Here is a 24,997-nt window from a genome sequence, read left to right on the forward strand (position 1 = left end):
CATTTCTGTGTGGCAGAACCTGGGTGGGATCACACACGGCTGACGCACAGGTTCTCGGAAGTTCTCTTCCTATATGCACAAACCCTGCAGGCTTCAGAGGCAATGGCTGGCAGCCACCACTGCCAAACACTCTCGCATACTTGTCGGTGTAGTCCACCCGGCAGGCATGCTTTATTTCTCTCCCCTTGCCAACACGGCTCTTCAGAAGTGATTGATTTAGCAGCCCAAGCTTGCTCACTCCGGAAGGCTTAGAAAAAAGTCACAACAAGTTTATAGCAGACATAAACTATCTGGCTTGGTTGGAGAGGAAAAAACAAACAAAGAAGTTTCTTTTAGGGGTATTCAGGGTCAAACAGTAACCCCTGGGATTTTGGTGCAAACGGTGGGTACCCAGTTCCCGAAAGCGTGCAGCCAAAGGCTTCCTTTGGCATCCCTGGGTACAACACAGAGCTGGCCTCATTCCTCATTTGTACAAACAAAACGTGAACAACAAATTTGCTGAACAAGCCTTATTTGGAAAATTAAAATAAACATACTAACCAAACCAAACGAAAATCATAGAAATTAGCTAATTCAGCTTCCGGGCCAGTTCAAAAACATGAAGGATATTTCCATCTGGGCACTCCTGCATTTTAATCGCTTTTCCTTCTGCTAACTTTTCAGCAGCTTCTTTCCCTCCAAGTACCAAATTCTGGGGAAGTCCAAGCAGGCCTGAACTTGGAATGGAAAGTTCGACATTGTCCTCTATGCCCTAGCTCTGCTGTAAGAGCACAAAATAGACAGACATGAGAAGCAGAGCAGGCACTAGGAATTCTTGTAGGTGCCGCACTGATACTCTAAAGAGAAGAAACCTCTAACAGGTTCACAGCCTCACCTGCCCATTCTCCAGGCCATTTCCTGCTCCATGACTCACTGCTCCTCATGGCACCTTGGCCATGATGAAACCACTGGGCTTTTTTGGATTCAGAAGCAACTGGATTTACACTTTGGGGGGTGGCCTCCAGATGCAGAACAAGCGTTCCATTAGCAGGAGGAAGGAGAGCTGGGCTGGGTTCAGAGAGAGGTAAGAAAGCAGGATGAGAACACCTGCTTCCAGAGGTACCGACAACGACCTGCTGGACTTTGATGCACCCACCAGACACCCCGCCACAAAAGATATTAGCTAGACAAGGCCTGCGTAAACCTTCGAGGCTTTAATGCTTTCAAGGCAGAGATCCAGGAACACAGATCTTTTAATTTTAAAGCAGGGAGGCCAGGAGGTCAGGCTCGGAAGGGGGCTGGTGCTTGTGAGCTGTTATTTCCATGTGCACAGAGAGAAGCTGCCTTGAAGCTGGAGCTGGGGCATCTTTCCAAAGAATCATTCAAGGTGCTGGTTTTGATTATATAAAGCCCTGAATGACAGTAGGGGTGTTAGATACCGTGAAAGGCCGCTGCCTCGGTTCCCTTCCACTGTGATCTTTAAGATGGAACAGCTCAAGACAGAACCTCAGAGTCTTGTTTCAGCTTTTCTGCAGACCTGAGTTTTGGAAGCTCTCAGCTTTGTGCAACGGTTTTTCATGTATTTAAATCAACCGACTGCATTCTACCTTTCTACCAATTTAGAGCACCGAGTGACTCATAACATTCAGGTATCTTCTACACTGAAACAGATCAGCATCAAGTAAAATACACAAACACAGAGAGAATGTTTTACAGCATTTCTGAAATCTATTCAACTGCGCGCACACGCCTATCTTTAAAAGCGATTTAAATAATGCTTTGCCGATTCCTTTAAAACAGGGGGGCTGCATTCTGGCAGTGGGCCAGGCTGAAGGCAGCAGAGGTGGGTCAATTAAAAAAAAAATAGCCTATTGTAGCTTCAAGCGCTTTCTGCCAGAAGCTAAGCCTTAGCAGAGGCATTTCAGCCTTTCAGAATGGGGGGCGGGGGGGGGGGGCAGGATTGCACAAAAGCTGCAAAATCACCAAACCATGGTTGGCTGGGGGAAGGAGGTGGGGTCAGGAGAAAAGGTGTGTCCACCAGGGTCCCCTGGGGGGGGCATACTGGGACCCTGCAGCTGAGGTTCCCCACCCGTGTTTTAAAACCTGCAATGTATGACATGCTTATCTCAGTAGGGAATTCTGAAAGGTGGGGCCAAAACAGAACAGGCCCTGCTCCGTCTCCAAAACGATTCTCTCAGCTGATCTTCACACACTGAGAAAGACTGCACTCTAAGATATGTAGGCCTGAGACTGGAAGATTAAAAAAAGGATGGATTCTCTGGAAGGTTCCTTCAAGCTCTAGTACTTCTTCCCCTGACATTACTGTAGTCCTCCAGCAGTCCTTAGTGCTGGTGGGATTGGTCAGTGCCGCAGCCTCAGGGCGCTTGCCCAGCATTATACGGAATGTGGCAACTAGAAATAAAGAAACGGCATGAACCGTCAACATGCAACCAGGCTTATCGTGGGCAGACGGAGTGGGATTTTCTGGTTTGAACACCAGGACGTTTCTATCGTCCTCCCTCAAGCTGGTGTCTGCCAGATGCTCCGGACTGAAACTCCCCTCAGCTCCCGCCCACACGGCCAATGGTCAGGGGTCCTGGGACTGCTGCTCAGACTTCTGGGACCAGCAGCATATGCAGCCATTGGGCCTCGGCCAGATGGTCTCAAGGACACAATGGAGAACCGCCCCTTACCTTGGCACTGCGTCTCCTTCATGGCCGGTTCGTACCCAGCAGCACAGGTGCAGGCGCCCACAGGTACCATCCACTCTCCATCCCCATTGCAGTACAGCTTTAAGGGCACGGACACTTCCACTGCATTGGGGATGCAGGTCCCCGGAGCAATCACCAAGGAGGTTGGCTCCGCACCGGTCAAGGTCTCGGGAAAAATGGCAAAGCCAGCGATGGTGCTTGAGCACTTCTTGTAGAAGGCACGGACGGAGATGAGGGACATGCAAGCTCCCAGGTCCTGGAAGGCCAGGTAGAAGCCGTTCTTGGAAAGGGGTCCAAAGCTGCGCACCTTGGTGTTCATCCGACCAGATTCCAGCTTCGAGAAACTCTCGTCAGGAGCAATTGTATCCACTTTGATGTATGGGTTTTCCATCCAAAAGGGGCTGGAGGCAGAAGCGGAGTCTGTATCCGACTCGTAATAGAAGAGGTTGAAGGTCTCTTTGCAAGAACCCGGGATGTTGGGGATACTGTTGCAGTCACGCACGGTGAACTTCAGCTCCACGTAAACACGCTGGACGTCCCGGCGTTGGATGAACTGGGTGCGCAGCCAGTTGTTCTGGTTGGCTTCCTGAACGTTGCACACCTGATACGTCCGGATGGGATTCATGGCCTCATCATAGCCACTGACTTCTTCCCACTGCGCAAAATTAAGTAATACTAATTGGTTAAAAAAGGGAGGGATACTGAAATACTGGCTCACATACAGGCTCATGTTAAGTCTGCAACCAGACAGTCAAAAAAAGAAAAAGAAAAAGAAAGAACAACAACTTGTGGGCTTTGAGACCTTATATAAACTATGCAAAGAGAGCAACTTCGCACAATTTTTTCTTTCCTTGAATTGTTTATTCTGCAATTGTCCTTACTGCAAATACTTTATTTTGGTTCCATTAGTCATGACTGGGGAGATGAAGAGGATTAAATCTCTGTGCCTAGCCACTGGGAATGGGCTTTAGCCAACTCTCTGACTTCTCAGACTTCAGAACCCCATATAGCTATGCACAGCCTTCTAAAGCTTAAGAACTAGAAACTTAGGATTTCCCCTTTAAATTCAATCTGAGAAGCTTAGAATACCAAATTCTTCACTCAAAGCTACCAGCTCTGCTCAGGCACAGCCATACTTCCACAAAAGCCACATGAATGGTCCAATTTGTCCCATAATGACCTGGTTCACAAGTCCCCCCCGACCAACCGTGGCTTGTTTAAGTTACAAAGCTGACAGATTGCCTGTTCATGCCCCAACTCGGTATCATCTAGACTCAAGCACCAGGGCTTGTTTAGGAGCTAAAAACAAACACCAAAACTCATGACAACAGACAATTGGCTCAAGAATCTGAATCACTGCAATTTTGGAAGGAGGAAATTTCTTGAAATAATTTTTGAATGAGTGTTCAACATATATCCAATGTTCCTGATGATGGGGTGCAGAGTGTTTTTATGAATTATTTTAACTGCATGTTTAATATGGCATGTTTTCATTTTAATTGTACATTTTTCTTTTAACTGTATTTCATATTGTAAAATTAATAAAAAAAATTAAAAAGGAACACAGAACCCTAGAAGATCAAGGTGAGCAAAATGAAAACTTAATCTGCATAAGGATCAATTAGTGACCTTGTCTCAGACTCAGGGCAGTGGAAAATGAAGCCTAAACTGAAAGTTATATGAATGCTGGCAAACCCAGAGAGTTACTGTTTGCTGCAGACTTAGGATTTAGAACTCTCTATTTATCAACTCTGGAGGCTTTAGAACTCTCTATCTACTCTGGTGCCATTTGTCATTTTGTATTCTTTTAACTGATTGTGGCCCAGGGAACAGCTGCAATGGATTGTTTTAAAAGTATCATAAATGCCTGAATAAATTCTCGAAAGAGAATAAGGCCTATCCTGTTCCATGGCAATAGAATTTAGGGCATGTTCTTCAAAAGGAGGGATTTCTTCACCCACGACATTGCTGAAGCAATGGAATTCGCTGCTACGAGCTGTAGTGACGGCCACAACTCCAAAGACTTTAAAGAGGAATTTAGACCAATTCATGGGGGGAAACGGTACCAGTCGCTGCTTACTGGGATGCCTGTGGAAGCCAGTTACGTGGAAACATAATGTGAACGTGCTGCACTAGGCAGGCCTTTAGCATGGCTCTTAGGCACTTACAGGAGAGGCAGGTGAGAATCTCAAAACCGGCTCGGTCAGTAATGTGCTGAAGAAGGCTGAGTATGGGAACACATACAAAGCTTTTATTATTAGGGAGCCGGAGTGGGGCTGGCAAACAAAACATCAAGTGTCAAGTGTTTGTAGGTGGCATGGAAAAGCAATTCTGACCAAAGCAAATGAACGAGAAGGAGAGCCGTGCGAAGAACTAAACCAGGCAACATCTACCTGTGTCAATTTGCTAGAGACCTTTTGTGCTTCATGCAGAAACTAAAGTTATGAATGAAGAGAGTCACTCAGGACCCGCAGGGCAGCTTTCGATGTCCCGCGGAAGCAAGTCCCAAGAGCACAATCTGCTGTTGTCACTTATTTGTAGAAGAATGGCATGCGTATGTGTCCGCGCATTTGCACGCTTGCCTATAGTACAGGTGTGCATGCCACGAAAGGATGTGCGCATTCATCTCATTCTTGCTGCAGAATCCCTCAAAGTGAGGGGTTAGGTCAGCAGGGTGGGCGGAATTAAGTCAAGGTGATTTAAATTCACCAATTCAATCCTCGTTTTAAATCAGCAAGAAAAAAGGATGGATTTATTTATGGATTTATTTAAAGGAGGGATTTATTTTTTATTATTTTTATTATGCAAGCCTTCCTGAGGCTTTTTGCAATAGGACGGCATACAAATATCACAAATAAATAAATAAATTTAAATCAATGATTTAAATCATGTTTCCCACTGGAAGTTTTTCATTTATTTCCTTAACAAAAGTGTAGACCTGACCACACTGGCCTATGCTGGTTGTACACCGTAGGATTTTCTGAGTATTGTTTACACTTTCTTTTTACCTTCTTTAAAATATTATCATAAAGGGTGTTTTTTATGACCAGCACCCAAGCTAGTCTCCATTTAATAGTAGAATCATATACATGAATTCTTTAGAAAATCCACTGGGTTTAATGGTGCCTTATTTATTTATTTATGATTTTTGTATGCTTTCCAAATTACTAAAAAGTCTCTGGATGGCTTACAGAGAGTGAAGCAAAAAAAAAAAAAAAAAAAAAAGGACCCCAAAAAAAAAAAAAAAAAAAAAAAAAAAAAAAAAAAACGGCACCCAAAACAACGACAACACGCATCTAAAAAAAGGGAAAAAGATGCACACTAGACACTTTGTCTTCTCTTCTTCCTGCCAGTGTTGTTTTTTTCTGCTTTGCTCTACAGTCATCACAAAAAACACATATAAAAACAACCATGACTGAAAGGGTAAAGCCAGGTTGGAGAGTAATGGTGCAGAGAAAAAATGAATTGTGAAAAGATCTGATTTCGGTATTTTTCAGCCATCATTTTATTATCTCACTTCGCCTTATTTTGCCTTTCTGTTTTAACTAACCCCTCTGCTTTGCTTGGCCCAATTCCACCATCACATAAGCATGGAAAAACAAACCTAGCCGTGTTTTTGTACATGTGACTTGAATCAGAGAAAATAAATTCCTGTGTTCCAAGAATCAAGGGCTGACAGGCGGGCTGGCCAGGGCCATTTTCATGAGATAAAAAATTGGAATTAATGCCATGTGTGCGTGATAGGTAACTTCATTTCCATGGGTGTATAAATGTAGCTTTGCCATGTTTATGATGAGATTTAGCTGTAGATATCTTTTTTTTAAGTCAGAGAAATTTAGTCTTTTATTTGACCGTTTCAGAGACTGATTAAACTTAAAAATCCAATTATTATTATTTTTAAATAATCTATTTTTATCTACCCTGGAAGCTGCCCTGTGTAGGATCCTTGTCCAGTTTTGCTCTCACTGTGTCCTTAAAGAAGCAATTTAGTTTTCTTCACAGGAATGGATGGAAACAAGGCAAATGTAAAAGAAAAATTATACAGGTACATTGAGGCTCTTCACAGGGAGGTGGCTCATCTCATTCAGCTTGCTAATTATTATTATTAATTTAATTAATTCATATTCTATTGCCCAGTAGCAACTGAATTGCTTAGCATACAATCCTCTAGAGCAGACTTCCCCACCCTGGTGACCTTCAGAGGCATTTGGACTGCAGCTGCCAGAATTCCCATCCAGCAGGGCCGTTGACTGGGGAGTCTGGGTGTTGCAGCCCAAATGTGTTTGGAAGCCACCCGGTTGGGGAAGGCTGTGCTAGAGAGCCGCGGGAGAAGTTGGAGCCCCCTGTTCTGACTTCAGAAACACAGTCCAAGACCAGAGCCGGGGTTCCAACTTCAATAGCCCTGCCTCTTCCCACACAACTGACATGGGCCTTCGCATGCTGGCTGCAGCTGCCAAATTGCACGTGTGACTTCAGGGCCAGTGCTGGGGAGAGAAGGAGGGAAGATCCACCAGGATACGAGGAATCCTAGTGGTGCTCCATCCCCTCCTTCTCGTGCACAAGGACAAAAGACTTAGATGTCTTTTGCAAGATGGAGAAAGACGGGGCAACCGCTCCCCCACATTCTCTTGCCCTTGGCCAGGGATCTACAGTCCTCCGACTTTAAAGGTTAACATCCAGGGATGCCCTTAGGAATACAAACCCAGCTGAAGCATAAAAATGTGAAACATTTTATCATTCAAGCCAGCCAAGAACTATCACCAACACATTCTTGATAAATACTCCCATCGTGGGTCTGGTATACTGGTCACTCTATATAGTGTGAAGGTGCAATGAACATCCACATAAATAGTTATGGAGTTCTCCAATGTCGTCCTGTGGCTCCACACCCCCCAATCAGCACAGAGACAATGGCAGAACATTCTCTCCTCCTGCAGGCACCTTTGCCACAGGGCATTTCTCTAAAACTTCCGAGAGATGTACAGGCGTCTTCCAAAATGCACCTGCGATTTTTGCAAAGAAAGCTTGTTTCCCAGTGGAAAAAGTAAGCCTGTTTCCTCTTCCTCCTTCCATTTCATACATGGATTCCAGATAAGAGGCATCTCCCTATACATACCACCAGGCTTTTGCTAGCCACTGCTACAAAATTAGTAGCCACCAAGTTCGAAACTCTGCTTTAATAATATCCCACAAAGAACATATTAAGTATCACTCAGATGTCATTATGCCAGATGTCCCCAAAAGGCAAATTCTCTAAATGTCTGTTTAGATCAATTTTACAAATCCAAACCTCTGGGATTAGTAAGGCATTCTGGAGTTCAGGACCTTCACAGTGGCAACCCCCTTGCAAATGCTGGGGCTTCATGTCACTTGCTCTGAGAAATACTGAGGGTTGCAAGTGAATTCACAAAACTTAGGAAATTCACAAGGAAACCAGGAGGCACCCCATTTTTAAAAATAGTGTTGCTCTTTCTATCTATTATGTGCTTCAACCCCCTCTCGGACCCAACCTTAAGGGAAAGGAACGTCTTACCCCGGTCTCAGGATGAGCCGTCCAGGCCAACTCCGATGTCACCCACTTCGTATCCATCAGCGTTTCTAGAGGGTGGGAAGAAGAGGGAAGGGAAAATAAAGCACAGCCTCAAGGTCACTGCATACAACACACTGCAAAAGACAATTCTGCCCCCATGAAAGAAAAAGGGGCCGAAAAGGAGGCCACACGTGATGGAGCGATTAGCAAGTTGGGGTTTAAAAACTAAAGCCAGTTGTGGGAAGGCTGGGTTGTGGTGATCCGGGGGTCAGGGGAAGGCATTCTGCATAAGCTCAGGGGGCACATAACCCAGCCCACCCATCCAGATGAATATCAGACTTGGACCCCAAAACTCTGGGATGGCCTTCTCAACCTGCTGTCCTCCAGGATTTGGCATAGCGACTCCCAGCATTCCCAAGCCTTGGCCATGCTGACTGGAGCTGATGGGAGTTGTAGTCCAAGACCACAGGGCAGGGAAGGCTGCTTCGGGACAACACCACCAAAAGATAAGGGCGGCCTTTGAGAAAAACGTGAAGGGCCAAAGAACCAGACAAAGGTGACGAGAGATGCCCTGTATGCTTCAGCTTTGCGGCTGTGGGAATGTATTGCCACCTTCCTGTCTGTTTGGCCAGTGACCCCCCGCAACACCGATCCCAGTCCTCTGCTTTGCACTAAACAAAGGCAGAAAGGGCTGCCGTTCTGCCGCCCTTGTCCCACACTTTGGTGGCACCTCTGTGTATTTATTGCTGCTCCGGCTGAAAAGCCTCTTTTCCCTCCGACTAGGGCGGCACAGCCTGAAGCAGGTTTATCCAGCAGCGAAGGAACAAGAGGCTGCTTCTCCGAGCGGGGCTCCACGTTGCTCACTTGCATGTGTTTTAAAAGCGGGGAGAAGAATTTGGCCGTCTGGCCAACATTCCTGCAGCGGATTAGTGGCCAAACCTCCCCGTCAGCATTCCCCGAAGAGCCTCCCAAGTCCCGGCCCCAGCCTTGGGGGCGAAGAGAAGCCCGGCAGGCAGGGGGAGAGCGAGCACGCGCTCTCAGAGCACATGCGAAGAGCCTGCCAGGAACGCTGCCGGGGCCATAAGCAGATGAGGGTGACCCCAAGCAGCGCCAAGCAATTCTGCAGCCTGCTGGAGACTTCTGAGTCCTGGTGCAGGCAGAACCAAACATGGGCATAACAGGACGTGGAGTCTTGGGGGATCGGAGAGGGAACCACACTGGTGACAAAACACGGGCAGCAAGAGGCAAGAGCTGTTGCTAAACCAGCCCCGGTTTGCAGCTTGCAGTAAAATAAAAAGGTACGCCTGTGCAGCAACCCTGGGTGAATTTTTATTTGTTAGATGTATTTCTTGCCTTTCCCCCTAGGAACCTGAGCGGTCACGTGACACAGGATTCTCTTCCTCTCCATTTATCCTCATGTTTATCTTTTCCATTTTATCCTGTGAGGTAGGTTAGGCTGAGAGTCCGTGGCTGGCCCAAAGTCACCTTTGGGGGCGCATGGCTGAGTGGGACTTGGAACCCAAGTCCCTCAAATCCTAGCCTAATAGTCTGACCACAACACACCGGTTCCCACAGGGAGGTGCAGAAAGCCAGTGTGTCCATCTTGGGCCCCCAAACATCCTCGACATCCAACAGGGCTGGGACTGTTGTCTCACCCTATAGCAGGCCAAACTGCAGTTCTGGCTATTGCTGCTCCCTTCCCTCCAACCTCTGAGGCTACCACAATATGCTACAATTAGGAATAATAGTGTGCTCATCAACAACAACACTGGAAACTGAACTGTGCACACCTGTGTGTGAAAGAGAAAGAAACAGAGAGAGAAGGCCCAATACTGCCTGGTCGCTATATGAGATTCTGCCTGAGCAACGATATTCATGTGTTAATGTTATATTACATTAGACTATACCCTGTCTTGCTTCCTCTTGCAAGGAACCCAAGGTGGCTCACAAGGGGATCCTCCTCTCCGTTTTATCCTCAAAGCAACAACCCTGTAAGGTAGGCTAAGGTGAGAGTGGCCGGCCGGCCCAAAATCACCTAGCTGGCCAAGTGTGCACTAGAACCCAGATCTCTCAAATCCCTGTCTGGACAAGTATATAGTGCTGTTGTTTTTTAAGTCAAACCAAACAAAAGTACTCAGAGGGCATGAATATCAGCTCTGGCGGAAATCCAGCATGACTGAAAGAGGACCGATAAATCAGCCCTTTGTGCTAGCCAAATTGTAGGTGTTTTTCAGCCTCCCCAGCCAGAAAACGCAGTGTCTGCCATGTCGTAAACAGCTCCTCTGTTTTGGCCTGTGGTAGCTTCCAGAAAGGAGAGTAGCAGAGGCAGGCTAGGCCCAATCTGTTCACAGAAGTTCTCCTTAATAATTACACGGCGGAAGGCTGTAATTTGACTGGGAACTCATTTTGTGGCTTACTTAGCATGGTGGTTAATCCGGCCCTGGAACACGTATCCTGTTATCTGAGGAAAGAAATCTCTGGCAAAAGTATCTCCCAGACCAGTTTACTCTCTGAGAGATGGTGTGCTCATTCGGAAGACCTGCCTGGACTGAACCTGTAAATGGTGCTTTACTTTGCAACGCCACATATGTCAGAATGTGTATTCCTTAATTCATTCAGTATCCCTTAATTCATTCAGTATTCCTTAATCCAAAGCATGGTTCCTGATGGGCATTTGCAATGCATCACACTGATAAGAACAGTGGTACAGGAGGAAAATTATCATCTTCAGGCTCAGGGAAGTTTAGGGTAAGCTGAAATATAAATAAAATAAAATAAAAGGAAAATACTTTAAAAGGTGTGAGAAAGAGCAGAATGAATTATCCAAATATGAACCCCCACACTAATACTGGTAATCCAGGTTGCACTATAAAACCATCATGCTCACTGGGGCTTTTCTATCATGCCCCGATGCTGCATCTGCTCTTCCAAGTAACAGTTCAGCAGCAGCAGTCCTTGGCACAGAATATAACTTGGGAGAAGTCCTGGAGAATGGAAATGCCCAAAGATAAAGCACTGGAAATTTCCTAAGGGAGAGCTGTAAATAAGAGCCACTTGTGTGGTCTCCTATGGAGGTTCAGAAAGGTGAGCCGGACAACCAAGAAGGAAAGATTCCATAACTGGAGAATATTGTTTTCCTGCAAGATCATGATTGTGCCAGAATTCGTGTGCAGACAGGCAATTTTATATTTTTGTGCGCTACCTAGGCCAGTATACAGGATAGGACAGCTGCTAAGGACCCACACCCAAGCAGGGGCCCCCTGGCACACCCCCCTGGACCTGCTTCTCCTCTGCTCTTGCAAAATGCGGTTTCCACCTGTCGCTCAATTGGCCCAAACAACGGAGGTGGCAGGAAGGAGGATAAGCAGATGCCAGGGTGGACTCAGCCACTTCAGGCGGCCGCTATGATGGCAAAAGAGGGCGAGGAACACAACTGACTGGTGACCACGTTAGCGAGAAGGTCAACTCACTGCAGAAAGGGGCCACTGAGGTTATCTGGCCCTGCAGCCCTTGAAAACCTGGGCTAATAACACTGGTGGGCCCCCATTTGCAAAGCCAAGGCAGCTTGAGCCCCACTCCAAAACAATGGGAGATTTGCGTACTCTCAGCTCTGTGCCTTCTTATCTTCATTCCACCCGGAGGCAGAAACTGCTGGCTAAACTTCGTTTGTGCGTTTGTTCGCTTTATTCACTCTGGAGCAAGTAGGGCCTGCTCTGAAAGAGCGAACCAGAGGGAAGGAACAGAAACATGCAGGTTTCCTGCTGACCTCGGCTTCATGTTCAATGCCTGTCCAAAGTGAGGAGTCAACACACACACACGGTGCAGTCCCCTCAGGAAATGCCCTTCTTGGAAGTACCCTCAGACGGAGCGTGCTGACCCGTGACGGAGGTGGCGTTCTGACGGGAGATGTGCGGTTTGAATGTGTCAGGATTCATGAGCTCACCTGAGAGAGAGACAGACGCTGCGCAAGGAGGCCTACAGAGAGAGCTAAAAATAAAAACTAGCCTTACAATAATTAGAAATCTCAGTGAGCGGTCAACCACAAAAAGAACTCCGAAAGGGAAAGGAGGAAAAGCCAGCAAGAAGCTTTCCAATCACTTCGTACAATAAATGAAAAAGGGGGGAGAGGAGAGAAGGATAAGGCAATTCTAACGTTTTCCAAGGTGGCCATCTCCCCTTCTGGCGAGGCACCTCTGCTTTTAAAGGTTCAGGCAAAGAATCAGCAAACGCAAACCCCTTCCTGGCATAAATATGCAGAGCCCCTGTGCTTTTAAGAAAGAAGCTTGCTTAAGGTGGTCACTTCTAATCTGAAAGCTGAGGAGAAGAGAATTCAGATTTAGAAGCCTGTCAGATTCCTTACAAAAATTGTGCATGCCCTCCAGTCATTCTACCTGCCCATCAGGCCTTGGCTATGCGGGTTGGAGATGCTGGCGTTGTGGCCCAGCACATCTGGAAGGTACCCAATCTTGGTATATGGGTAAATTTTATCCCCAGCTTATGAGTCCTGTCCATCTCCTCTGCCCTTCTCAATCCGGATTTCACTGGGGAACGACTGCAGAGCTCTGGGAGCAAAAGTGAAGACGACACGGGCTTGGATCTGTACTAGCATTCCCACCCCATAAAAGAAGAGATCTTTAGTTGAGTGGGCAAGAGAATGCTATTCTTCAGACTCTCAGGGGCTTTCAACACTATGATCCTTTCCGATGCCCTCGCCACCCCCAGGTCGAACCCCAGAGACTTGCATATTCTGTCTTTATCCCACTCCAATTCCTTCATTCTCTTTTGAATGCATATTCTGCAAAGTTTTATTTGTTACATAGGCGAATCCATACTGAAGGCGCATTTTAAACTACATTTCAGGTAGGGCTTGTGTAATATGCAAAAAGGGGAGGGGGTTGGCAGAGTTTTTTTTTTTTTTTTTAAGAAACACTGCCACAAAATCGGCAAAGGCTCTCTATGACTTGAGCAAAGAGCCATTCAAGGACCTTAAAATCAAGCAAGCAAACATTTACACAACCCAATTGTAAGCTTGGGGAGGGTCTGGGGAGGGTCAGGGGAGGAGAATTCTTTCAGAAGCGGCCCTCCAAATACCTCCCTGGCTCATACTTGTCCACTACACTTTACCGCAGCCACTTCGGCATTGTTAAAAAAGAAACATTCTTCTTGTTGAACATAGTGATTTCAGCCAATTAGAGACGCCAAGATAACTTCAATGTCTCCGACCAAATTTGGTGCACAAATATGTGAAAAAGCCAATTCGGAGTAAAGGAGGCCCACTCTGCCTTGACCTTGAAAGCACGAAATGTCGGTCCACTTTAGCCCTCTGCACCCACACTGCAGAAAAGCAGCTCTCTTGCCATGGCAGGCGAAAGCCGTTGCAAAAAGCATCCTCCTTCAGCCCTAATTCAGCTCGGCCCTTCTAAAGCCAACATACTGCTAAGCCCTTGGGGTAATGTGCAAGTTGTTTTTTCCAACAATGATGTCACGGTTTTGCAAAATACATATTTTGTATGTGTGACGGCAGGTGCAATTGTCTGCCTTCGTTAATTACGTGTACATATTTTACAGAGAGAGGGTGACAGAAACACCAGCAGAATTTGTATCCCTTGTACAAGTACAGAATCCAAAGTTTTTCTTGAAGAAGCCGTGGGCGGAGGTCAACGAGTGAAATTTTATGTCGCTAGACTATGAACAGTTATATCTTTTGCATTCTATCTCAAGCATTCCAACCGAATGCAGTCATTTTACTTAAAAGATAATAATAATGTACATACAAAACTGGACTATAAGAAATGTGTCTCTTGCACAAGCATGAAAGAAAGATGTGCGAGAGAGAATGTTCACATGTGTATTATCTGGGATGTATAAAGAGTCCTTCGTCTTGACCTTCCCCCTGTTTAAGTGGTTATTCCCTGGATTGCCATTACATCTGAATCAGCAAACCTGGTTTGCACCTACTCTGCATCGAAACCTGGTTCGCAAGGTGCGCACAAATAGCATCCAAAACCTGGTTTAGAAGGTCTGCCACTACAGCTGAAGGAGCAGCTACAGTTTGGGGCAAATCAGAAACTAACTAAAGAAGCACATGAAAGAAAGAAGGCTGTGGAGGAGACAGAGCACCCATAAATCAAGCACTGACATAGCCCACAACTTGGTTAAGCATTATCTATGAACTGGCTAAACTAAATCAATCACATGCATCCTAATCCATCATGCAGGGGATACATTGTGGAGGAGGATGGTTTGCTGGGGCTCTCGTGGCGATCCTGCACACTCAGTCTCTCAGCCTCCTTTCCCCAGTCTTCGCCAGACCACAGCCTGCTCTCCAGCTTTCCAAGACAGCATGTGGCGCTCATCCCTGCGGCAGGACTGGTGTTTTGGTGCAGCTGGAAGAGTAAACGGGGGATTTTTGCTGTCATTTTAGGCACACCCATCTATACTTAAGTGGGTTGGCATTGTGGGCAACAAGGAGAGAGATGTGGTTGGATGAGTAACTACAGAAGGAGCACTCTGGTGAATGCTGAAGAAAAGGCTGAGTGAGAAGCCAAGGTGATGGCAGGAGAGGGTGCAAAGCATGGGCGATCTGGACACCTTCCAAGGGCCAGGCCAGCATTCCAGAAACGCGTCAATGCGAGGGACAGAGCACAGGGTGGGCAGCTGCAGATGGAGGGGCTTGATCCAGCACCCAGATGCTCCCTACCTCTTGGCAGCACAGCTGCTACTGAGATGCGTCTTCCCTGAGATACAACACAAACCGAGGACTCTTTTATCCCTCCTCTCCCTTCATTTCATCAGAGGTTCTGCTGCCGTCTTCCCCAAAGGCCAAACCAAATATGGCAACCACTGATTGGCTTCCCTAGCTCGCTTCCTCTCTGTTTTAACCTCACAGGAACAAACCAATTAAGTCAGTTAGGCTAAGACTCAGGGACTGGTCCAACGTCACCTGGTGAGTGTCATGACCAGGCAGGGACTTCAACCTGGATCTGCCAGGTCCCCAGTCCAACGCTCTGTCTACTACACCACATTGGCTCTTCTGTCTCCTTGCCGTCGGGGGCACATCCAGCATTATGTACCTCCTGTTGCAGCATCCCAGCATGCCGTTCTTCACAGACCCGTGCTAGCAATGGGCAGCCCACAATGTGGACTGGAGGGCAGATGTAAGCAACCACGAAACAAGCCAAGAATGCGAAAACTGGAAAAGTTTAAATATTTTAATCATGTTTTTATTGATAGATCCTCTGTTGCATTTTATCTTGTCAAGGTTTGAAAGACCGATTAGGTATTTGTTATATTGTAAGCAGTCCAGAGATGACACGAATTAGACAGGATAAAAATATTCTAATAGTAAATAAATAATAAAGCTGCTGCAATGCTCCTGTCATGGGAAGGGGGGGAGCTTCATGTCTACAGTCATGTCTACCAGGCCTTCAGCTAGTCCACAGGGAACAAGCAGCTGAGGCATGCAGAGGTGGGGGGGGGGGGGCAGAGGTTCTTCCAGACGAACCGTGATGACATAGGAGGGCTTCGTTTTCTCACTCAAACCTTTGGTCCATCTAGCTCACCACTGTTGACACTGACTGCCAGTGGGTCTCCAGGCTTTCAGGCCTCTCCTACCTAGAGAGGATGGAGAAGACAGAGCTGGGACAAAACTCAGTGGAATTTGTCCCTCTGCCATTTGAGGACTCTCAGCCCTGCTTGGCCAGGTCTCGGAAAGAAAGGCGAGCCGAGTCAAGAGGAAGCCACAGAATGAAGTCCACACAACCGGCAACCTTCTTCTTCTCCACATGCAGCCGCAGAAAAAAGGCTGCTGAAAAAGGGACATGAAAGAGGGATGCTGCTTGCACAGCGGTTGTGTGGAGTTCCATCCCACATGAACAACCCTCTTCCAGGTCATGCACAGCAGTAGAAATGAAGTAGGAACATCTGGCGTAGAAGAGAGATTCTGCCTGCACAGCTTGTGGGGTCTGATTCCTGCCGAGTGAACAGGGCACACTGGGTGAACTCACCAGGAAATCAGGCTCTGGGCCTGAGTCTGGGGAAGCTGATGGATTCCCACTCCCAAAAGGATTTCCCACATATCCCTGGCTGGAGACTGACCCTGGAATCTTCTACATGCCAAGCAAAGGCTCCACCACTGAGCTGTGGTCCCATTGCCATCCACCATGGGGAAAGGGGTTATAAAGCCCCTTTGCCTGAATCTTGGTTTCCATGGAGCAAGCTGGTGAACAGAAAAGGCATTCCAAGTCCTTCTAGCGTCTGTTCCGTTCAGAAGGTGGCCCTTGTTAGAAATTAAGCGTTTACTAACAGGGATGCAATGAAAACATGCAACTGGTGAAGGAGGTGAAGAAACACAGGATGGGTGGATCTCATCCAAAGAGACTTGGAACTGAAGGAATTTCCTGTACTGTTACCTCAAGCAAATAAGTGTTCTAGGAAGAGACGGTTTGACCTTCCCCAAGCTGAGGGAACCCCACACTGTGCGCCGACATGTGGGGAACTCGGCCCCTGTCATGCTTGGCTGGGTCTTGGAAAGCAAGCTGAGTCAAGGGGAACTCTGCGCACGTTGGCAGACTTCGCAATGGCTGTGAATGCTGGGCCAGACTCTGACGTGACCCAGCAGAGATTCAAAAGACTTGCTCTGCCTGAACAGGAAGGCTTCGATGCCAGGTAAACCCACAGAGAAGTCTGCCTGGAAGTGCCCTTCAGGAGTCACAGGAATGGAAGAGCTTGGCCACAGCAAGGAAGTAGAAAAGGGCAGGGGAAGCTCAAGGAGAGGAAAGGAAGCCAAAACTGATCGTAGAGCAAAAGATACGGCTGAACCAGACAATTTTCCTGGGATATGACCCAAGCCAAGAAACGGGGGAAGGCATGCGCACCTCATTTTGGGTGGCGCCTGATTGAAGCGCTGACTCCAGAGTTTACTGCAGGCAAGTCAGAACCACATTAAGAGGAATGAAGGCCTTGGACTGACATCACAAACCTTTGCAATGTTCCTGGCGATTAACATGGCTGGTTGGGGCATCTGGCCCAGGTAAAAGCCTCAGGAGGAGAGGCTGCAGCCTGCTATCTCAAGCAGCGAATCGGTATTCCCACCTTGAAAACCGCTTGTTGGGCTGGAAAAGGTCCAACCGGGACCACAGTGGCCTGGCCTCTGCACCCAAGAAAGCAAGTGTGGTCCTGCTCTTTACGAGTATGGGCTACAAATGCATGTCTCAAAGAAAATCTACGAAGATAAGCATAAAGGTTTTGCCACCTCTTCTGGAGACACAACTTGGAGCCAGGGATGGCGTGGAAACAAGACAGAGTGCAGAGAAAGTTGTACAAGCAGTCCTGGTGCTTTGATCATACTGGGATAGTTTGGGTGCCCCCCAAAAAAGAAAGTGGAAAGGAAAAGGAAAGAAAGGAGGGAGGGAGGGAGGGAGGGAGACAGACGGGTTAGGTTTCATTATCACCACAATGGAAACGGCTTGCAAGCCAAGGAATCTCAAGGCCGCTGTCAAACTGGTAAAGCTGCCACCAGGGAGGAAACTTCCCCTACCCACATTTTGATTCCCTGCCCGGCTCAGGAGATGATGATGCTGGAGCAAGCAGCCTTCTGCACTCTGCATTCAGGTACCGATTGGTACAATTAATCCCAGCAACATTCTGAACAGCGGCACAAAAGGGCTATGAAGTGAGGGCCTTTGTCTGAGACAAAAAGCTGCCTGTGGCAGTGAACCTGAGGTTGCACTTTTCCCGCTGACATGCGTTTTGCAAACACAAAAGCATTGCCACACAGAGCGATGGCAGAGCAGGGTTCAGCCCCAGAGGGGAGACTTTTTCCATGTGCTTCCCCCAAAAGGTAAAATGCCCACCGACGTTCCATATGCAGATGCTCAACTGCTCTGCCCTTGGGGATGGAACGAGCCCTCATGTCCCCCAAGAAGGCTACTTTTGTGGCCAAGGGCCACCCACCAGCATGTTTCATGAGTGGGTATCTCATGCACAGGAGGTGTGTTGTTCTTTTGACGGGTGGGGCAGCAGCTCCAGACTGTTTGCTTCACACAAATGCTTCTGGCTTTAGGAGAAATAAACTGTCCTTTCCCTCTGTACTGCAAAACTGAAAAACAAGATTCTTCCTTGAGTTACTGACAGCGACGTGTGGAATGCGGTTGCGCAAGAAGTGCAGGTCCCAACCGGACAGTCCTCCTGAGCGCACCAGTGTCAAACCTTCCACCAGCTTTCACGATGTAAACACAGCATCCACTCACAGAATCGTTCTTACACCGGGTCTCTTGCTTGGAGGACTTTCTGAAAGGGCTGCACAGCCCTAGCAAAGTTACCATGGCTTGCCAACCATGCACCCCAATTCCCTGAATTAGAAGGGGGCAATTTTTGTGTGCTTCCCATCTCTAGCACAAATCCATCCCCACTTGGTTTTTAGGATGAAGAGCTGTGCCACGACTTTCCAGGTACACTCCCTACAAAGCCAGTGGTTCTGGTGGAGCACCCACAAATCTGGCATCCAGCCTAACCTACACAGATGAGGACAGCGCTATTAGCAAACTCAGCCTTGCACCTGCAAGGGCTCTGCTGGAATCTCAGAAATATACATTTTTAAAAAGGATCAAAGCTCTGGAGGAACTTTGCTTCAGCCCACATGCTGGCCTGCGATCCAGCTTGGAAACGAACCTTACTCAGCGAAGCAGAGCACCCTCTTGCCCACTTCCCACTCATGCTCCTGGCTACACCGAGCAACCCTGCTGGATGGAACAGCGCGGACTCTAACAATGCATCGCTCATGAAAGATTCAGCGGGGCAGCAGCCGCGCCGGGGCTGAAAGGAGAGGGAAGGCAACGGGGCCCTGGGAGAGAAAGCCCAGGGCGAGGCCTGCGACAGCAAGCGAAGCCCACCAAGTCAGGAGAGGCAAAGAAGGGGGGCAAAGAAAGGCGAGTGCAGTTAAGCGTGCGGGACATGCGCATTTCATGTGCTCCTTGCCTGGCACTCCCTGGAGATTCCAAGCTATCGGGGCACAGCTATTCCAGGCCCGTGAAAGGCTGCGGCCCCGGCCCTCTGCGAAAGGCTTCCAAAGGGGGCCTAGAAAACCCGTCTGCTGGTCGCGGTTGCTGTTCGGACAGAGCCTGTGTGCCGGCTCCCCCTGCAGGAGGCAAGAGGCCACTACAGCCTTCGCCGCCTCCGGAGCGTTGCTCATTCACGGAGAAAAAAGCAAAAGCAAACACACACGCGCAGCTCGGTTTGAAAAGTGAACGCCGGTCTCTTTATCGCAGAAAATGCTGCTCAGAATGGAAAATCAACAGTGCGGAAGGTCATCATGGAACAGCTGAATGAGCGCAAGGCAATGCAAAAAACCCGGGCCCTAATAAATATCACTCGAAATTGCAGCGCGGGACCTACACGGATGCCAGTTTCTTACTGACCGGATCATGCAATCGCAGCAATGGAAAAAAGCCACGGTGCCTTAATTCCCAGTCGTCGTTCTGGTCGGTGCTGGTGGGATTTGCCTAATTAAGTGCTCTAATGCAGATGGCCGAGTGCAAAACTGGGCAGCATGACTTGATGAGGCCCAGCAAGACGGGCAGTGTGCGAAAGCGGTGGCAGCTGCTGTTTGGCCCAGTGCGAGCGCCTCCATAGCTCTCGTAAGCGGGCCTCCAGGTCATGCCAGCCAGTGCAAGGAGCCAGAAGCTGGTCTGCCTAGCCTAGGATTGTCCACAGTGCCAGCAACTTCCCAGGGCTTCAAGCCCGGGTTTCCCCAGCTGTGCACTGAGGTCCTGGGCCCTTCGACAGACAAAGAGCAGGCCCTGCCTCTAGCAAAGACAAGAGCACCCAGGCGTTTCTCGTGCTGAGCTCAGGGTAGCCTGCTTTTCCCCCATCTCTCTGCCTTTAACAGCAATCCTCTACACATAAATTTAAGCAGGCAAACCTGCTTTTCCTGGCAGGGAGAGAAATGGTAATGCATCAGCCTGCTCCAAAGCACAGGGGTGAGGCTGTGAAAGGAAAAGGCTGGCTACTCCTAGGTAAAGCAGTGTGGATGAAAGGCAGATGTAAAGTGGGGGAAACACCGATTTTTCTTAATTTATTCTTTCATAAACAAAAGAAGGCCAACAGCTTGATTAACACTAAACAAGGAGAGATGGTCGCAGCCATGCTCAGAGGGTCTTCAAAGTGGAATGCATCTCTCTCTAAACCAGAGAATTCACTTCCAGGGGATGTAGCGAGGGTCACTCCTGTCCTGCTTGAGAGAACTCACCAGCAGCAGCTTGGTCACTGGGCCAACAGACCGCTAGAAGAGCTGGACCGCTTGTCTGGCACGAGAAACTTTAAATTAAAGGCTGCTTTTTTTAGGGAAATAAGAACAAGGGGTTAGGGTTCACTTCTTGCAGTGAGGCATTATGGTATGTTAGCTTGGAGAATGCAGGCATCTGGAAGTGCAACTTGTCTGCAAGGTACCAGGGTGGGGAAAGCTTAACACGGACCATCCTGCATTATCCCACCTTAATTATCATTTTTATGTACTGTAGTTAGGTAAGTCTCAAGGATTCCTATGACCCATGCATATGCTTACATTGTTCCACTTGGTAAAAAAATAGCCAGCAAGCCAACAAAAAGACCTCTGTCTACAGAAAGGCAAAATGCACAAGCTTCAATGAGCAAATATTGCTAATTTGAATTTCTGGGATGGGGGAAGTAGCAATAATTATGCATTACAGGTGAAAGAACAGAAACGAATCAGACTGCTGCAACAGCAGAAAGAACACAACCATGTGAAAAGTTTGATTTGATTAATAAAAGATAATGTGCTATTTGTGCATGCAATTTACTTCCAATTAATACACTGCAGCTTAATGCACATAATCAGAAGTTATCCAATAAATAAGCAATGTGGTGTTTAACCTATTCTAAAGCTAGTAAAAACATCAAGATTATATATGTAAAATTATACAAAGCATATTTTCCCAGAGAGCATAAATGCTCTGCTAAGTTTTCACTTAACCTGTTTTCATGGTTAGATTAATCTGTTAGTATGCATCATTGTTTAGCAAACCCACGAAGCACCAAAGCAACACTTGATTTCAAAGGTCCATGTTGGCCAGCACTCCATAGACACAGTGGCCAAGAGCTGGCCACAGGATCCTTCAACCAGGATGGGTGCAAGTCCTCCCCTTGCCCAGGAACTGGTGCACGCAGGCGGCCCACCTCTGGTAAAGGAAGGAGCACACGGCCAGCAAGACAAGCAGCCACGGATTGTCTCCTTCCTCCTGAATCTGTCATTTAATGTGATTTAAAACTGGCCTTTTTCTTGATGAGCCAACTCCATCCGCTCAAGGTCACGACTCTGTTGCGAAACCCTAACTGAGTACTAGGAGCCATAACCACTGAGAGAACCTCGACTACTGGGAGGTATACAAATGAATTAATTAAATAAAAATAAACAAGGCAGTGGGTGAGACACAGGTTTTGCCCAGGGGCCAAGAGGGATGGGGAGAGAAGTTGGGGCCAAAGCTGCAGGAGTATTTGAGAATTTCTAAGAGCCAGAATCAATATTTTTCAATAACTCACCTGGTTGTCACAGGAAACCAGGAATTGGATGCAGGTGGGCTCCCAGGGAGGAGGGGAGCATTGCTCTGTCCCTCCTCCCCAAGCGGGTTCCACACTGGCTGAGGAGGGGGCTTACCTGCTCTGCAAGCAGCCCAGAAACGCAGGGAGCAGCCAAGGATGAGGGAATGCGTCTCTTCCGCCCCTCTAGTTGGAAGAAGGCTTTCTTTTCCTAACTTCTTTTCCTAACTTCTCAGAAGCGAGGTCTCCCCCCTTCTTTCTGGCTAGTGCGGAAACAAAGGCTACTGCCCTCTGAGCAGGCTAATTAGAAACAAATGAACGAAATGAATAACTTCTTTAGACTTATTTATAATGCTGTTGAAAGACCCAGTTCCATCCGTCGCCAGCTAGGCACTGAAAGAAACCCGTGCGCACACGCATGCGGACAGACACCGACGGCTGGTTCAGCCACTTCCTCCAAAGGCAACACATTCCCCATCTCTCTCTTCAGAAACAGACCTCCTCACTCCCCAGTTAGGGATGGGTGAGAAATTTGTTCAGTTTGCACTTCTCTGTGTGTATTTACCAAATCAGCATCCCCCACGCCTCAACACAAATCAAAATGGATTTGGAGCTTGAAATCCATATTTTTCAGAAGTCTGTTGATGCCGTTCACCAAAAACTATACTTTTGAAAAGAGGCACATAAAATATAAATATTCTTTAAAAATGCACACCAAAACACTTATTCCATGAAGAAAATTCCATGAAAATGTGTATATTGGAAATGCAGAAAAATTGGCTGCATTTAAGCACATGTGTATAACAAATGTGTATATTTGAAAAACGGTCATAAAAACACAGGACAAAAACCATCTGTGTTCACAAGCTGATGTGAAAAGGGGGCGGAACAAATGGAAGCATGGAAAAGTGAGAGCCAGAACACTATCAAGGTTGATGGATACACCTGTTCCTGCCCCCTGCATACCTAATAATCATTTTTCCAAAATATGTTTTGGAATATCCCATTCAGGGTCAAGACAGTCCTCAATCCTCCATCCTCTGCATTTTGGGCATCCCTTCTTGGCACGATGGGAAACGGGGAGCAGGCATCGGAGTCCCAGGTGGTACCCTGCAACCACCTGGCACACCCCCCAGGTAAAGCATAGGCAAAATAGGCCCCAACCTGTCCTGCTTCTCCTCACAGCCACATTGCAGCACTGGATGGTGTTTACCCAGACAGAGCGCGGCATCACTCAGCACCGAGGGCGTGACGCCTGCTCCTTTCCCAACAATACATACCATCAGATAGGGACTTGTTATTCTGCAGAGCAGCTTCTGCACACACACAAACCAGACCGAATTGGGGAGTTGTGAGCCACTCCTTGAGGATGGAGAAAAGGAGAAGAGCCACATTTAAGAGGCAAAACATGTTTGCTTGCAAGCCCTGGCTAGGGTGTCTGCCAGGGCCACGAGGCCTGCAATGACACGGCTGCAAGATCCCGGAAAGAGGAGTTCCCGTACATGTCTGGGAGGAGAGGAGGCTGTGCCTACCCTGATGCCATCTCGTCGCTGGGAAGGAGCTGTGGCACAATGGCAGAGAACCCGAGGTCCCTGCACCAATCTCTAGGATCTCCAAGTGCGTCTGGGGGACCTTCCTGTCTAGAGATCCGAGAGAGTCCTTGCCAGCCAGTGCAGACACCCTAACCTAGCTGGACCAATGGCTCTTCGGCCCAGATAGAAGGGAGGACTTCTTCACAGGCACTTGCTGAGATTCATTTCCACAGGATGCAGACTTGGCCACCAACCTAGATGGCTTTCAGGGGGATTAGACAAACTCACAGAAGATAAAGAGCTCCAAGGTGGCGACTCATTTCCGTATCAATGCCTACAATGCATTTCCTCTGTTTTGACGATGTGCTAAATGTGCTAAATAACCGCCCTAGGGCTGAGATGCCTTCAGGGGGTTAGAAAAAGAAAGCAAGGGGTCTCCAACCTCACCTGCCAGCAACAAGTACATTATTTATTTATTTGGTGAGCGCCTCAGCAAAGTTTGTCCCAGCTCATAGTGAGAATGAGTTAGAAAAGCTTTTGCTGTTGAAATACCTTCAAATTTTAGACTAACTTTAGGGACAAGATCCCACATCCCTTGCTCCAGTTAGAAGAACGCCAGTCAATTCTGACCATGAATCTTGGCTGACTACCACCCCCATCCCTGGTTAATTTCTAAGGAAAAGGTCATGGCTTTGACTAAAAGCCACAGTTAATCGTCAGAGTGATGCAAGGACAGGCTGTGGAAGGAAAGGCTTGAAGGAAAGATGTACCATCGAGAGAGCTTCAGCTATGGGGTGGTATAGAAATGAAAATAAGTCTGGAGCCAGGCCTTGGCCTCTGGAAACAGGGAAACAGTCTGGGGACTGGCAGGGCATTAAAATTACACCCTTAAATCCAGGCCTCGCTCCCTCCAAGCTGACTTCACAAGGTTATGCATGGGGCTGAGAAATTGTCCCCGTACGGCGTGCACGCTTTAACAGTATTTGTTCACATGCTCCGTCCCTGTAATTATGCATGCCCACGTAGGCACATTCCTGGACGGTGTTCCAATCAGCAGGAACAAGGCCGTCCGCAGGCTTGGCAGGGAGACACGCCCCCAAGCGCGATCCACGACGAGCACCGTGTGGAGAAGACGCACAGCTCGGCGTGGCGCGCTCTCTCACCTGGAAGACACCCTTGTCTCCGGCTGCACCCTTCGCGAGGGAGGGTCACTGGGGCGCCTCGGATCCCGGCGTGTTCCGGCCACGGCGAGGTCACGCTCATTCCGAGGGCCGCTTGCACGCGCGGCCGTCGCGTGCCCTGCCTGCCGGTTAGCCGGCCCTCGGCAGGGCAGCGGCCCCGCTGAGGTCACCCTCGTCCCAGGCACAGGCCTTTGCTGGCCCGGCTCCAGCCCAAATGCCCCACCTGCAGCATGGGAAGATCGCGCTCCACTTAGAGCTATAAACAAGGTGAGCACTTTAAAAGCGCTCTTTCGTCATGCCCTCTCGTATTACAGCAGTGCCCACAGGGCCCAGCGCAGGCAGAGTGCCATTATGGGGAAACAATGAGTGCTTGCATCTAAGTCTCTTAATTACAGGACAATGGGCAGAGGAAAGAAAGGGAAGGTGGATTAGTAGCTGCTCTGGAGATGGGCAAAAAAAAGGAGCTAAGTTACTTGCCCAAGGCCATGGCTAGAGTCAGAGGCGAAGAGC

General features: G+C 48.1%; 1 protein-coding gene across 2 annotated transcripts in view; it reads right to left on the reverse strand.

Annotated features, from left to right (window-relative positions):
• EPHB3 (EPH receptor B3) overlaps positions 1–24,997 on the reverse strand; it is an 89,738-nt gene that overhangs the window by 49,625 nt on the left and 15,116 nt on the right. For both annotated transcript variants that reach the window (XM_044434456.1, XM_044434455.1), the window contains exons 2-3: positions 8,224–8,288; positions 2,673–3,345 (exon numbers count right to left, since the gene is read on the reverse strand). In XM_044434456.1, coding sequence (XP_044290391.1) covers positions 2,673–3,345; positions 8,224–8,288 — 738 coding nt within the window. The remainder of the gene's footprint in view (positions 1–2,672; positions 3,346–8,223; positions 8,289–24,997) is intronic.

Source organism: Varanus komodoensis, unplaced genomic scaffold, assembly GCF_004798865.1.
Source record: "Varanus komodoensis strain SLA01 unplaced genomic scaffold, ASM479886v1 scaffold28, whole genome shotgun sequence".
In the NCBI taxonomy this organism is placed as follows: domain Eukaryota; kingdom Metazoa; phylum Chordata; class Lepidosauria; order Squamata; family Varanidae; genus Varanus; species Varanus komodoensis.